Source organism: Microcaecilia unicolor, chromosome 6 (genome assembly GCF_901765095.1).
Source record: "Microcaecilia unicolor chromosome 6, aMicUni1.1, whole genome shotgun sequence".
Lineage (NCBI taxonomy): Eukaryota > Metazoa > Chordata > Amphibia > Gymnophiona > Siphonopidae > Microcaecilia > Microcaecilia unicolor.
The window spans coordinates 82,022,614-82,037,385 of NC_044036.1; the positions used below are offsets into that span (position 1 = coordinate 82,022,614).

At 43.7% G+C, this 14,772-nt stretch overlaps 1 protein-coding gene across 1 annotated transcript in view; it reads left to right on the plus strand.

The window, feature by feature from the left end:
* Positions 1–6,633: 6,633 nt before the first annotated feature.
* PDE4DIP (phosphodiesterase 4D interacting protein) overlaps positions 6,634–14,772 on the plus strand; it is a 310,072-nt gene continuing 301,933 nt past the window's right edge. The window contains exon 1 of the mRNA XM_030207593.1: positions 6,634–7,153. Within this exon, the coding sequence (XP_030063453.1) occupies positions 7,104–7,153 (50 nt within the window). The 5' untranslated portion in view covers positions 6,634–7,103. The remainder of the gene's footprint in view (positions 7,154–14,772) is intronic.

Genomic DNA, 14,772 nt, shown 5'->3' on the forward strand with positions numbered 1-14,772 from the left:
GTCAAGTACTGAGCATGATGTAAATAGAAACAACAAACATAGTTTGAAATGTCTATATGCGAATGCCAGGAGCCTAAGAAATAAGATGGGAGAATTAGAATATATTGCACTAAATGAAAAATTAGATATAATAGGCATCTCTGAGACCTGGTGGAAGGAGGATAACCAGTGGGACACTGTCATACCGGGGTACAAATTATATTGTAGTGATAGGGTGGATCGAATTGGTGGAGAGGTAACATTGTATATTAACGAGAGCCTTGAATCAAATAGATTGAAAATTCTGCAGGATACAAAACACTTCTTGAAATCAATGTGGATTGAAATTCCATGTGTAAAGGGGAAAAGGATAGTGATAGGAGTGTACTACCATCCGCCTGGCCAGGATGAACAGACGGATGCAGAAATGTTAAAGGAAATTAGGGACGCAAACAAACTGGGCAACACAATAATAATGGGTGATTTCAATTACCCCGATATTGACTGGGTAAATGTAACATCGGGACACGCTAGGGAGGTAAACTTCCTTGATGAAATCAAGGACAGCTTTATGGAGCAGCTGGTACAGGAGCCGACGAGAGAAGGAAAAATTCTAGACCTAGTCCTTAGTGGAGCGCATGATCTGGTGCGGGAGGTAATGGTGCTGGGGCCGCTTGATAACAGTGATCATAATATGATCGGATTTGATATTAGCTTTGAAGTAAGTATACATAGGAAATCAAATATGTTAGCTCTTAACTTTAAAAAAGGAGACAATGATAAACTTAGAGGAGCGACTGCAAAGGGCAAAAATTTACATCAGACGTGGATGCTGTTCAAAAACACCATCCTGGAAGCCCAGGCCAAATATATTCTGCATATTAAAAAAGGAGGATGGAAGACGAAACGACAGCCAACGTGGTTAAAAAGTGAGGTGAAGGAAGCTATTAGAGCTAAAATAAAATCCTTCAGAAAATGGAAGAAGGAACCGACTGAAAATAATAAGAAACACCATAAGGAATGTCAAGTCAAATGCAAAGCGCTGATGAACATAACACATATTGTTAAAAAGCTTGAAAACATCATTCATTTTAAAACTTATAAGGTGGTGTCTAAAAGGAATGACATAAAAAAACATATTCAAGCTTACATGTTAAAATAAAATGTTATAAATATCTCAAATGTGTTAATGACCATGGCCACTAGATGTCAGATTTGATCTTATATAGGAGAGGTGGGCAACCTTCATAAAGAGGGCCACAAGAATGTCTGTACTATCCCTAGTGGGATGCAACATTACATAATAACATCGGAACCAGAAATGCACAGAGTTCCATAGACCTTCTGTAACAGACAAGTAAATAAGTACAAATTTAGCTAAAAACAATAGAAACAAACTGCTAGAGTGACCTTTCTAAAAATATTTGCAAAATATAATACTTAAATTGTCAAAACTCTGGTTAATGACATTTCCTGTGTATACTTCCCATTCTCTTGCGGGCTATATAACATTCAACTGCACCTGAATAGATGGTTAAGTGTGGCTCCTCCAGATTTTTGGTTCTGGAGGAATCAACTCCACGACCTTTTGCTGCATGATCGTCGGGCGATGGGACCCTCCCCAAAGGCAAGACAGCGATTCCTGAGAATTTGGTGACCGGATATACAATCGCTGTCGGTTCGAGCACGAAGTTTGGTATTAACTGGTATGTAAAGGAGGAGAGATGGAGAGGTGCATGTAAAATAGTTTTTTTTTTCCTTTCTTTCGAGAGGGGGGGAGGGGAGGTTGGATAGAACTGTGAGCAGGGGGAGGGTGGTTAATATGGAATGCTTGGACAGGGTAAGGGAAGGGCTGATAGGGAACTGTCTAACTGGGCTAATGGGCTGGCATGTTTAAATGGGGCAACTATACAAAATGGTGGTAATACAACAAAAGCCTACTATGTGATATTAGAAGCAATAAGCACATTAGTGTATTATTTGATTCGCAAAAGTGCGCCATTAGATTTGGATCGGGTGATTAAGACCTGAAGGTGGGAGAGGAGGAAACTTTCCCAAGCATAAATGTTTCAAGACACTGGCTTATTCCTGCAAGAAAGCCTAGCCGTAGCGTCAGTACCCTGTCAAATGTATTACATATGCTTATTGAGTAATTTGGTAAATAAAAGTTGTAGTACATTTTCGATAGCTGGTAAGGAAGGGGGGTGGGGAGGGGGTGGGAGCGGGGGAGAGAGGGAAGTTCGATGAAGTAAGCAAAAGTATTGCGTGAGATGTGTAACATGTAGATTTCAATTAAGTTTTTGTTTGGATAGTCATGTCATACAGTAAACGCAAAGATATTGTATATGGAGAAATGATTGGGGGGGGGGGGGGGAGAAAATGCTAAAACCATTGATGATAACTGATACGGATGAATATATACAAAATGTTGTATTCCTTAAAAGGTCAAGTAATCGGTTATGTTGATATTGTTGAATCATCAATAAAAATTGTTAAAACCTAAAATTCAACTGCAGGTCACATTTGGCCTGCAGACTGCAGGTTGAACACCCCTGTTATCTAGCAAAAAAAAAAAAAGAATCTGTTTATTTGTAAGATAAAAATCAAAATATAGAACTGCAAGTAACCTTTCACATGTGTTCAACGAATACCTTACTCGATAATCTAGTTTTTTTTGTTTAAGAAGGAAAAGGTCTCAAAAAACCCAGATACCAAGATACATTGATAAGTCATAGGGCACACTGTAGGCTGAGCTCAACATAGACCTAAAAAACCTCCTGTTCTACTCTGATTATGGTAACATTGTAGGCATAACAATAGTGATGTGACTTAACTTATACTTGTCAAACGTCTCTTCAAATGACTCCCTGTAAGATAAACCACCACCTGTCCACTAGTCAATTAGATTGTGGACAACTATGAAGGGATAGAAAAAAGTTTCTACTACATACATTGTTGCATTGGCCTACTGAGAGAGGTCAAAATATTAAAAATACAATATACCTAAAAAATGAATAAGAGAATTACTGACTATCCACTCACTCTCCACCTGGTCTAACTTGCCGCATACCCTATAACTTTGATCAGCCTGTTATATTTTATTTAACTGTACATAAAATTTGCATTCAGTTTAGCCACCCATCTATTTACCTCAGTTGACTGCATTACCCATCTTTTCCCTATCTATATATCGGCACCTGGCCCCTCGGCTACATAATAAAATGATTCATTGTATCTTAGGAACAGCATTAACATCATATCTATATTATTTGAATGTTCTGAGTGCTTATTAGGTGTTTCATTGGTATTAAGCTGACATTATATCTATGTTATTTGGGTGTTCTTCCATGATGTCTATTATGGTACTGTTTGTATTGTACTGACATTTTTCATATCTCTGTTATATGATTGTTCTATAGTGCTATTAAATGTGTATATTTCTGATATTGTTTCATGTTACATAAGTACATAAGAAGTAAAAGAGAGTGGGAAAATGACCAGTCTGACCAGGGACAAACAAGGAGTTTTCGTATAATGGAAGTTAAATCACCAATAGAAAGTATAGCGTCAGTGAGCTGTTTCTGCTCCAAATTTAAAGCAGAAACAACTCATTGACACTGTACTTTCTATTTTGTAACAAAGGTCTTTTTCAAGACAATATTTCTCATCCATTTTTAGCAGTGATCATTTTTTGGTCATTTAACATTATCACACGCACACAGGGAAAATGAAGTAATTGTTGTTTATATGCTTGTTTTTATTATTATGGTTGTTATGCTGTTAGCTGCTTAGGTTTAAGTGCGGTATAAGTTTTGTAAATAAATAAGTAAAATAAAAAAATAGACACATTGCAAAAGTAAACAACAACTTCTACAGAGTACATCCAAAACTTAATTTTTGTTTCCTCATTTCCATCTTCCAAAATTCTAGACAGCAGATGCAGATCAGTAGGACCCAATGCAGTCCAAAACAAGTAAAGTCAAAAACAACACAGTTTATACATAATCATTCACCCACCCTTAGGAATCGCCTTTGGGTTTAAAAAGCAATACCATATGCATGTAAGATCTGGATAAATGAATTTAAAAAATCAAAGTTTAAAGCAAATGCCCATAATATGTAATACTTGGTGGCAATAATGAAACAGTGATTGAATATTCACATAGCAAGCAGCCTGAGACAACAGATTTATTTTCCACTGAACATAATTAACTTTGTATGAACTTGGTGGCTAATAGTGTGCTGAACTGGACAATGTTGGCACATTTAGACTGACTCTTGGCAGAACTCAGCATGAGATTTCAAACTCTGATCCTTGCTGAGCTTCCAGAGTTCAGGGTGAGCACCTGACAAAGAATCTCATGTAGACTTTGCAGGCAGGGGTGGCTATTGGCCTGGAATCTGTAAGTACCAGGGGAAGTGCTGCAGTGCAAAAAGGGATGGTGAACCAGTCCCAGAAAACAGGAATGAGCCAAGGAGAGCAGAGTAGGGAGATCCAGACCTGTGGTCAGTGGAGAGTCACAAATTGAAGATGAGTTAAATCTATCAATGAAAGGAAGTCAGTAGAGCAGAGAAAGAGAGAGCTATTAAACTCCATGCTCCCAAATATAAAGCATCAAATTATGCCTATGCAGGAGGAGAAAAATTAAAGGGTGCAGAGGAAGTAGGGAGCATGAACGGAGGACAAAAAGGAGCAAGGAAGAAGAAATTAGGGGGAGTGAAAAAAAACTGGAGGAAAAGAGTGTGGTGTAGATGGGTTGAGGGAAAGGAGGGACTGATTGGAGAAAAGTGTTGTAGATGGCCTGAAGAGAGAGAGAGAGAGAGAGAGAGAGAGAGAGACTACTGAAAAAGGTGTGAGCAAAATCTAAATAAATAAAATAAACTATGAGGGAGAAGAGAGAGCAGGACCCTAGCTTTTGATTTGGCCTCATGAATCTTTCCCATGTCCACATGACCTGTTCTGCACTTGACATTTAAATACAGGCTGGCCATTCAGTACCAGATGTATTTTGGTTCTCCCCCCCTCTCCGCCTCCCCGCTCGCTGAGTGATGGGAAATCTTGGGTGAGTTATGAGTTGAGCACCCCCAATCAGGGCCGGTCCTAGGGTCTCTGGCGCCCCCCTGCAGACTATGAGTTGGTGCCTGCGCACCCCCCCTCCGGCACCCGCGCGTACCGCCCCCAGCATCTCCTTTCTCTCTTCTCCCACCCTGCCCCTGTCCAGCGATTCTCCTTCGCCCCCATCCCCCGCCACCCTTGGTGCCTTAAATCTTTAATTTACCTCCGTTCCAGCAGCCGCATAATTTGAAAGCCCTGCCCCGTCTCTAGCCTTCCCTCCCTTCGTGAGTTTGTTCTGCAATCCCGCCCTTGAGGAAATGACATCAGAAGGCGGGATTGCGGAACGAACTCATGAAGGGAGGGAAGGCTAGAGACGGGGCAGGGCTTTCAAATGATGCAGCTGCTGGAACGGAGGTAAATTAAAGATTTAAAGTACCAAGGGCGGTGCGGTATGGCGGCGCAGCACCACAGCGGCGCCCTTGAAGGCAGGCGCCCCTCTGCGGCGCTTTCCCCGCTTACCAGGTTTGACCGGCCCTGCCCCCAATCATTTTCAAAAGTTGCTCCTATGATGTACAGGCTTGGACCTCTTTTCTAAAATTCTGCTGTGTAAGTGATAGCCTACTGAAATGGCTTAAGCTGTTCCACTACTTCTGTCATTATTCTAAATATTGTCCCTTTGCCTAAAGGTTTTTGTTTAAGCACACTAATTAGTTCAGAAAACTTTCTGGGCTAGTCTGTGATGCTGAGAGAAGAGGGCAGCATGAGTGGATAAAGGCTGCTACCTGCCTCCCAACCCTGAACCCAAATACAAAAAATGTTCAGAATACTAGGAGATAACTAAAACAATGTAGGAATGAAAGACCTTTGAAACTATTATGATGACATTTTTTCCTATCTCTTTACAAACCATCCATAAAATTATATCACCTTCTGATAACCCATCCATCCACCTCCCACTTTTTCTCACTCCTCTCCCTCATTTCCTCCAGACTGTCAATGGAATGCTTTTCAAGTTTTACTTATATGTATTTGATATTGTCATCTTTTGTTCTTACCGTACCTGAAGAAGGTGGTGCTGCCTTGAAAAGTTCATAAAAAATGCATTATTAGCCCAATAAAAAAGGTATAGCTATATCACCACATTTTCCTTTCTTTTGTTTTATTTCTATTAAATAATAATTTTATGTGCAGGACTCGCAAATATTCCAGGCAGGACGAGAACCCCATGACATAAAGATGGCTGTGGCTGAAAAGAAAAGCAGAAGGGATCCTGAATCAATCAAGGGTTGCCTCAGCAGCTAGGTAACTTTTACTCCAGTACTGCAGTACTGGTTTAGGACTCTGATGCTAGAAATATTTTCAAACTCCTTTCTCCCTCAGAAAATACTTGCCTGAAGCCAGCTTGTTTGGCATTAGAATTCCTGCGCTCTACAAGCTCAACCCATCTCTGGCTGACCACAGATGTGTTACTGCCTGCAATTTCAGACCACAGGGCCTGCGAGTCTGTCCAGAGCTCTTTAAATGCTCGGGGTGTGGTTTACTTTGCCGGCAGAGATTTCTGCTTTTCAGAATCGGATGTAGCAGAATGTACCTTCTGGGCTCCCATAGCTCAGGCTGAGACCACCCCAGTCTCCTTGCATTCCCCCTCTTAGATAATCGAAGGAGAGGGAAGAAGAGCTGAGACTATGGGGCACGAATGCATGTTGGTTCTCGCTATGGATTTTTTGCCTGGTCTTTTGATGTGGAGGAATGAGGCCGAAAATGCCCTTCTCTCTCTTTCTGACGTGGATTAACACATTCTCGTTGGGCATTTTGCTGTTCTCGAGTTTATTTTACCCTCTTTTTTCTTGGCGGGGTAATAATATTTGCTGTTCTCGAGGCAGACTTTGGAAAGATGCAATGGTCCTGTGTCCAAAAGTACACTGGCATCTCCTTCCGTGCCTGATGCTCCTGTTGGCCTCGGAGCCCCTTCAGCTGTGAGTCTTTCCTATCTTTTCCCTGCTGGCAGCGGAGTGATGCGAGAGGTTCTGCAGGAGCAGAAGGTGCTGCTGCACTGACTGAGCTCAGCATGGCCAGGGCTCTGAAAGAGGATGCCTGCTGGATGCCAGGCTCCTGGAGGTAAGAGCAGAGACAGGGCTGTAATTTAGCAGGGGGTGGCTGTCTTTACGTTGCATGGAGCCCAGGCTGGGGGCAGCTACAGTGTAACCTTGCTTTTTAGGTGTGAGGGGCAGGGTTGGTACAAAGGTATCGGGTGCCCTGATCGAACCTTCAGGCTGATTCCCCCTCTCCCCCCCCCCCCCCCCCGAATTTTGATAATTAAACTCAGTAATCATGATCATCCAAACTGTACCATTACAATTCTGTAAAAATTAATATTTATAACATTATTGTTATAAATATGAAGAGGCCCCTTTACCAAACTGAGGTAAAAAGTGGCCGTAGTGCGCCCTTATACGGGTCATTCCTGTGTACTAAGGACATTTTTAATGCAAGGGTAAAATGGCTGATTTTTCTATTTTCTGTATTAATGGTCACACGTTAATTTTCCTATTAACCTGTGGCGGTAAGGGCTCATGCACTAACCACAATTAACGTGTGGCAATGCAGTTGCACTAACCAATTAGTGCAGAGCACACTCACTCTCCACCTCCAGACTTCCTTCCAGTGGTAGTGCGCGCTGATCCCAAAATTACCACACCCCACGGTAAGGCATTTTAAGCTCCGGTAGCTTAGTATAAGGACCCTAAATTTTGCTTTGTATGCTGTGTGTTTGCTTGCAGGTAAAAGAATGTGCTAATGTTTTTTTTGAGTTTGTATGTCTGTTTTGCTTTGCTGCCCTCAAAGCTGCTGTTCTAGGCATCCGCCTAGTCTTGCAAAATGCTTGAACCTGCCATGCTGAATGTGTGTGCAGCCTCAAGTGACTACCTAGGGATGTGTGCATGTCAGACATCATATTCCGCTCTGCCCTGTAGGTGTGTGTGGGTGTTTTGTTTTCTTTTTGCTTTTCATGTAAAGTATTTCAGCTGCTTCTGAACAAGCAGGTCCAAACCTGCAGCTGCCTTGAGGTGGAATTTTAATTGGTTTTCTCTCTAGCTCGGTTGTGACCTCAGCTCACAGAGTATTGGGAGCTTCCAGCAAAAATGAATGCCTGTTGAATAATGGAGGACAAATGGGCTTTGGGTATGGTTTTCACTGGGAGTCGCATGGGCCGACTGGCTCCAGGCTTTATGTCATGCTGGAAGCCCCAGAGCTGGTGTTGCACTGGGAGCCTTAGAATCTGCTTTCTTTGGGCAAGTCACTTTATCTTGTATTGCTTCAGTTATCCACTTTGTAAGATCTTTTGCACAGAATCTATTGTGCTTGAAGTCTACAAAAGTTTAATCCACCTTGAGTGTTATTTGACAAGTCAGGCTAAAAACCTAAATATTGAAACTAAATGCTTGCTATAGCATTTGAGTGGCAGAGTATATGTGAACTGGAGCAGATATGAATTCCAAGAAGTGAGTCAGCCCTGCTGTTATGTTAGCAGACATCACACTACATCCCTTAAAAACACAGGAAATGCTGGAGGAAAGGCAGGTAACGGGACGTGCGTAGTCACTGGGAGTAGTTCCAGAGCTGCCAAGTTGCCCATTCCAGGCGGTAGACTTTTTAGATGGTCCTGGATTTCTACCAACCTCATCCTGGTGCATTATGGGACCTGCAGCACTGATTTGAATGGATAGAATCATGGACTACAAATACTATACTGCTTTGAGATGGAAGTTTAAAATCAGAACTGGCCAAAAATTCTCCCTCTTGGAATAAGTAACTTGGCAGCGCTGTAGTTCGGCTTGCAGGAAGTGCTGAAAGCTTTTCTTTTGCTTAGTAAATAGGCCCCTTATATTTAATTGACTGCTTTAAAGTTTACAATAACGTATGAGAAACTGAACAGTTCCACACAGCAGACTGTACAAGGCAAGCTTCCTTTGTACTCCAGCATAAAGACCAAGTTAGTGAGCTTTCTGTAAAAGAAAAAAGGTAATTGTACCTTAGCAGAAGAGATAAGAGATGATGACATTAGATGGTCATAAAAGAAAAACTTTCAAAACATATATCTAACCAATACCGTACATAGCAATTTTATAAAGGGAGACTATAGTTCTCCTCAGACTGATTTGTCCAGCGCAGCGAGCTGATGCTGGTTTGCATTACCGGCTGAGGGGTGTGAGGACCGACTTGGCATGTGACAGCGATTCCTGAGGGGGTGAGTAGTTATTACCCCCTACCTGCGCTGGTGGGGGAGTGCAAAAGTGGCTCCTGGTGTGGGAGCCACTGGTCTGCTTCTGTTTCCTGTGCCGGAGCTCCACTGTACAGCCCGACTCTGTGGAGCGTTGTGCTCCTTCCTGGCTCATTTTGGCGGGCACAGGGCAGCTGTTTTCTTGAGCGCATGCCATCTTTCCTGCCGTGCTACTTGGCAAGGCTGAAGCGTCAGAGCTCCCTTGGAAGTATATTCCTCAACAAATTTGATCAGCTGAGACTTCATGGCCTAAATTACAATCATCTTTAACATACTTGTAGGGTCACTTTTACCAATGGACAAAAAGGAGCAGCTGCTCCGGGCCCCTGAGTCCCATTGCCCATTGGTAAAGTTAGCCCCGAGTTTGATCTTTCTCCCTCTTCCACCCCCTTTTGCCCCCCCATTCCTAAGCAAGAAGTTAGAGATAGAGGAGACAGGATGCATCAGAGGGAAGACCTTGTGGCTGGTCAGAGGAAATCCATCTGATATTCAGCTGGTGGCGGGCAGCACTTTTAGGGCTCCTTTTATTAAGCGGCAGTAAGCCCAACGCTGACTTACCACTCGCTATACAGGAAGTACCGTCGGGCTACCGCAGCAACCCAGTGGTACTTCCCACCTCTAGTGCGGCATCATTTCCGGCACTACAAAAATGTATTTATTGTTGTAGTCCGGAGTGAACCCTGCCCGGCTACAGCTGGATTAACGCGGAAGCCCTTACTTCTACCTCAATGGGTGATGGTAAGGGCTCCCCCCCCCCCCCCCCCGAAATGGCCGCATGGCAAGTGCTTTACTTGCTGCATGGTTATTTCGTACAGGAAGGTGAGATTTCCCTTTTACCAGCAGCGGTAAAAGGGGGCTTTGATGCACGTCGATGCCAGCGCTGGTCCCCTTTTGCTGCAGTTTGGTAAAAGGGACCCTTAATGTCTGCTGCCAGTGTTAAACCCGGATATTCAGTGCTGTGCCATATTCGACCAGCGGCATTGAATATCCAGTTTTATATTTGACAGCTAAAACTTAACTGATAAGGCAATATTCGGTGTCTGGCCGCTTAACTGGTCAAAGATAGGACGGCTATTTATGTGGCCTGATTTAACTGGTTATCTTATTCAGTCAGGTGCTGAATATCGACACCTAACCACTTAAGTCCCCCAAGTTAGCTGGTTTTGTGGTAGTGCTAACCATGAATATTCGGCAGTGATAACTGGTTAAGTCCCACTGAATATTCATGGTTCGCCACAAACAAGCTATTTAACCAGTCAGTGGCCATTTCTGACTGGTTATGTAATGTTGAATATTGGCTGGACTGTGTCTTAATTGCTGCCAGCTACCAAAGGCAAATTTAGTGGACCGTGGGGAGGGAGGAGGAAGGCAGAGGGAGAGATTCCAGACCTGTGTGTGTGTGTGTGTGGGGGGGGGGGGGGTTAGAAACGAGAGAGAAAGAAACCGGATTGTAGGGGGGGGGGGGTGGAAAGAAGTGCCAATAGAACCACGGGTGGAGGGTGCAGGAGAAAAGGAAGAAAGATGGGAGGGACATGGGCATAGAGAAAATATACTGGGTAAGGAGGGAACATAGGGACAGGAACACAGAATAATAATGTTGGACAAGGTGTGGATAGGCACAGTGGGATCCAGAGGGACAATGCTGGGCAGGGAAGGGATAGGAATACAGAGAGGAAATGCTGGAAAAAGGATAAAATAGGGATACAAAGGAGCGATGCTGGAAAATGTGTTGAATAGGGACACCAAGGAGCAATGCTGGACACTGGAGGGAAGGATAGGGACACAGAGGGCAGATTCTGAACATGTGAGGAACATAGAGACAGGAACACAGATGGGAGATGCTAGACAGTACAGATAGGGACACACAGGGAAGATGGATTGTGGTCATGGAGAGAGAAGAAATGTCAAATGGACAGGAGACCCTGCACAGACAGGAGAAAAACAGAGACAAGCAGAAAAGAGACACTTGGACCAAAGCAAATGGAAAAATAAAATGCTTAGACAACAAAGATAGAAAAAGGTATTTTATTTTGGATTTATTATTTAGAATATGTCTGCTTTTGTAAATGCACATTTCTAATATCTTGCATTTCAGTTTCTATTTCTCTATTGTTGCTGTACGTGCAGAGTCTGACTTCTTAGACTTCTTAAGGTTTCTAGTTCAGATTTTTGCCTTTATATATCTACTACTGATCTGTGGTCCCTTGTCTCATATTTGTTGAAGGTCTGTCTGTGTTTTGTGTGTATGGCCAAGGTGTTGTATTCTGCTAAACATAGTTTCTGTGCGGAGATCTTGTGACAGTTCCATTTGTTCTGTTTTCTCACTAGGTGGTTTATTGGTGTTTAGGGCTTGATGTAATATTTACAGTGTTGCCTTTTCACGGATAAGTTGGTTGCTCTTTGAGTCCTGGGAGTTAGTGCAGTTATGGTATGGTAAGGTTCTCAGTGTGTTTTTACATAAGTTTGTGCATAGTGTTTTTTAGTAGAGGGACAGGGTTTTAGAACATTTTACAGGATCTGATATCTGTTGGGATGATTGTCTTTATAGCAGACTTGTATCTGATCAGGTGTAAATTATGAGACTGCCTCTTGTGGGATTTTTAAATACAGTTGAAATGTTTCCATAGATGTTTATGTGGTCTAGTGTTGGTAACTGCTTGAAATAACAGAGATTAAAATATGTAATATGTATCCCATGATACAGGTATCCATTTTAGGTGCATATGAAGTCATTACTTGTCAATAAGAGTAGTCAGCAGCCCTTTCTCAGGCCTCATTTTTTTTCACCACCATGCCAAATATATACCCTGAATACACCACAAGAAAAACCTTGCTCATTGGCGTTTCTATCTCACTCTTTGGGATGTGCCGGGATATTCCTTCCCTCCTCTCCCCTGCCCACCTCCCGAGGTCCAGCAGCTTCCTTACCTCTGGCCAGTCCTACTGCTTCCAGCAAAAAAAATGGTATGAAGGTGCATCTGATGGCTCTGCCTGTTCCACCCCTTTTGATGTGGACTTCCTATTTCTGATGGTAGCTGTGTGCCTTGGCTGCATTTTTTTCAGCAAGAAGTTGCTTGACTATTACATTACATTGTTACTGTACTTTATATTAGACTTATATCCCACTAATACCATGAATAGTTCCAAGCAGTTTACATGTTAAACAAGAGTGAACCGCATGTTCAGATATTACATATCACACAGTTAATAAGTAAAGTAATAATGAACATTAACTAAAAAACAATTTCTATACATTTAAATATTTCTGAAATAAAAAAAAGTCTTAAGTAACTTACTAAAAAATAAGTAATTTCCTATCTATCTAAGTTCTAATGGGTAAGGAGTTCCAAAATGATTCTGCCTTATAAGATATAGAAGTAGACAAATAATCCTTTAAATCTGACATTACATACTGACGGGAAATACAACAGACACTATCCTCTTAATCAGATTTATAGCCAGTGGAAATATTAACCAACTGTTAGGGACCTAAGAAAGCTGCTTTGCTAGATCAGGGGGATGAGCCATCCACAGTAGTTTGTCCAGGGCGCCCCATTGGTAATTAAAGTGGTCCTAGATACTTGCATAGGCATGAGTTACACATCTGCTAAAGCACCTGTGAAGTGCCTTCTCCTTAGTGTAGATGGTCCATAGGGTGCAGTCTGTAAGTTAAACAAGGACAACACTTTCCTGCACTATCTACATCATGTAAAAAGCTTTAGCAAGGCCATAGAACTGGCCTGTGCCTTTCACCGTCAGCTTAGTGACTTCAGCTGCTTCCCAGTACAGATCTATACATCGGCAGAGATCATGAAGGTTCTACGTGCAGCTCAGGAATCATTGTGCACCAACCTGCGAAGGGCAAACGTTGTCTTCTTCCCCAGTTACGGTCTAGACCTCCAGATTGACAGCTGTGAAACGGTGGTTCATCCAGCCTCTACTGGCATCTACTCTTCAGATTTTATGTTATTAAAAGATTTCTGATCTTCTCATTGGATCAAAAGATCATTCTCAGCAGAGTACAGCAGATACCCAAAGTTAAAAAAAAAATTACTTTTATTTCATTTTGCTGTTGTATTAATTTATTTTAAAAATAGCAAACAAAACTTTGCTTAAAACAAAAATCTAAATTAACAGGTGTCACAAAACACCTAGCCACCCGCCTGGAGTTACCCCCGGCCACTTAGACGGTCTATCCCCAGCATAGCTCAGGTCCGCCTGCACCTGCCGCTTGTGCTCTACACTAGCACCTTCCTCCCACTGACTGGATCACAACCACTTCTGGGTGAGTCTCCAGCTCTCAAATTATCCCCAGTGATTTCTAGGTTACTGGGGCCACACTCCCAGTTGTCCTGTTCCGGTAATTGGTGAGCCCTTAGGTTCCCTGAGGCCCGGTGAGACCTCAGAGGACCGCCGCGCACCCCGAATCTTCACCCGCGGCGACCGCCGTTCACCGAGGGTTGAGCCCCCAGCTGCAGGCGGCCAGCAGGACTGCTGGAACCGCGGGGTGACGGCCGGCCTGGCTGGTAGTCAGCAACACAGTCTCTGAAGGGCAGCTAGCAAGGACGGCTAGCACTGAAGAGGAACACAACCCCTGAAGGTGGCTAGCAAGGATGGCTAGCTGGAAGAAGAACACAGTCTCTGAAGGTGGCTAGCAAGGACGGCTAGCTGGAAGAGGAACACAGTCTCTGAAGGTGGCTAGCAAGGACGGCTAGCTTGAAGAGGAACACAGTCTCTGAAGGTGGCTAGCAAGGACGGCTAGCAAGGAAGATGGACCCAGTCTCTGCAGGTGGCTAGCAAGGACGGCTAGCAAGGAAGATGGTCCCAGTCTCTGAAGGTGGCTAGCAAGGACGGCTAGCACTGAAGATGGACCCAGTCTCTGAAGGTGGCTAGCAAGGACGGCTAGCAAGGAAGATGGTCCCAGTCTCTGAAGGTGGCTAGCAAGGACGGCTAGCACTGAAGATGGACCCAGTCTCTGAAGGTGGCTAGCAAGGACGGCTAGCAAGGAAGATGGTCTCAGTCTCTGAAGGTGGCTAGCAAGGACGGCTAGCACTGAAGATGGACCCAGTCTCTGAAGGTGGCTAGCAAGGATGGCTAGCAAGGAAGATGGTCCCAGTCTCTGAAGGTGGCTAGCAAGGACGGCTAGCACTGAAGATGGACCCAGTCTCTGAAGGTGGCTAGCAAGGACGGCTAGCAACAAAAGAACACAGTCTCCGAAGAACAACACTCCTCGATCCACTGCGTCGGCTCCTGACATTAGAAACGGAAGCCCTGAATGCTTCCCGTTCTGAGGTTTAAATTCCCCGCCAGTCCGTCCCCTCCCTAGAAGAGGAGCCAATCCCTCCGGCCCTGACAGGCAAGGAGCGCCCGGATTGGCAGGCCTGCCTAGCAGGCGGAGTCTCTCTTTTCCTGCGCCAATCCGGCGCGAGTGGGCGGGGCTTGCCCGCTGGTCCGCTCG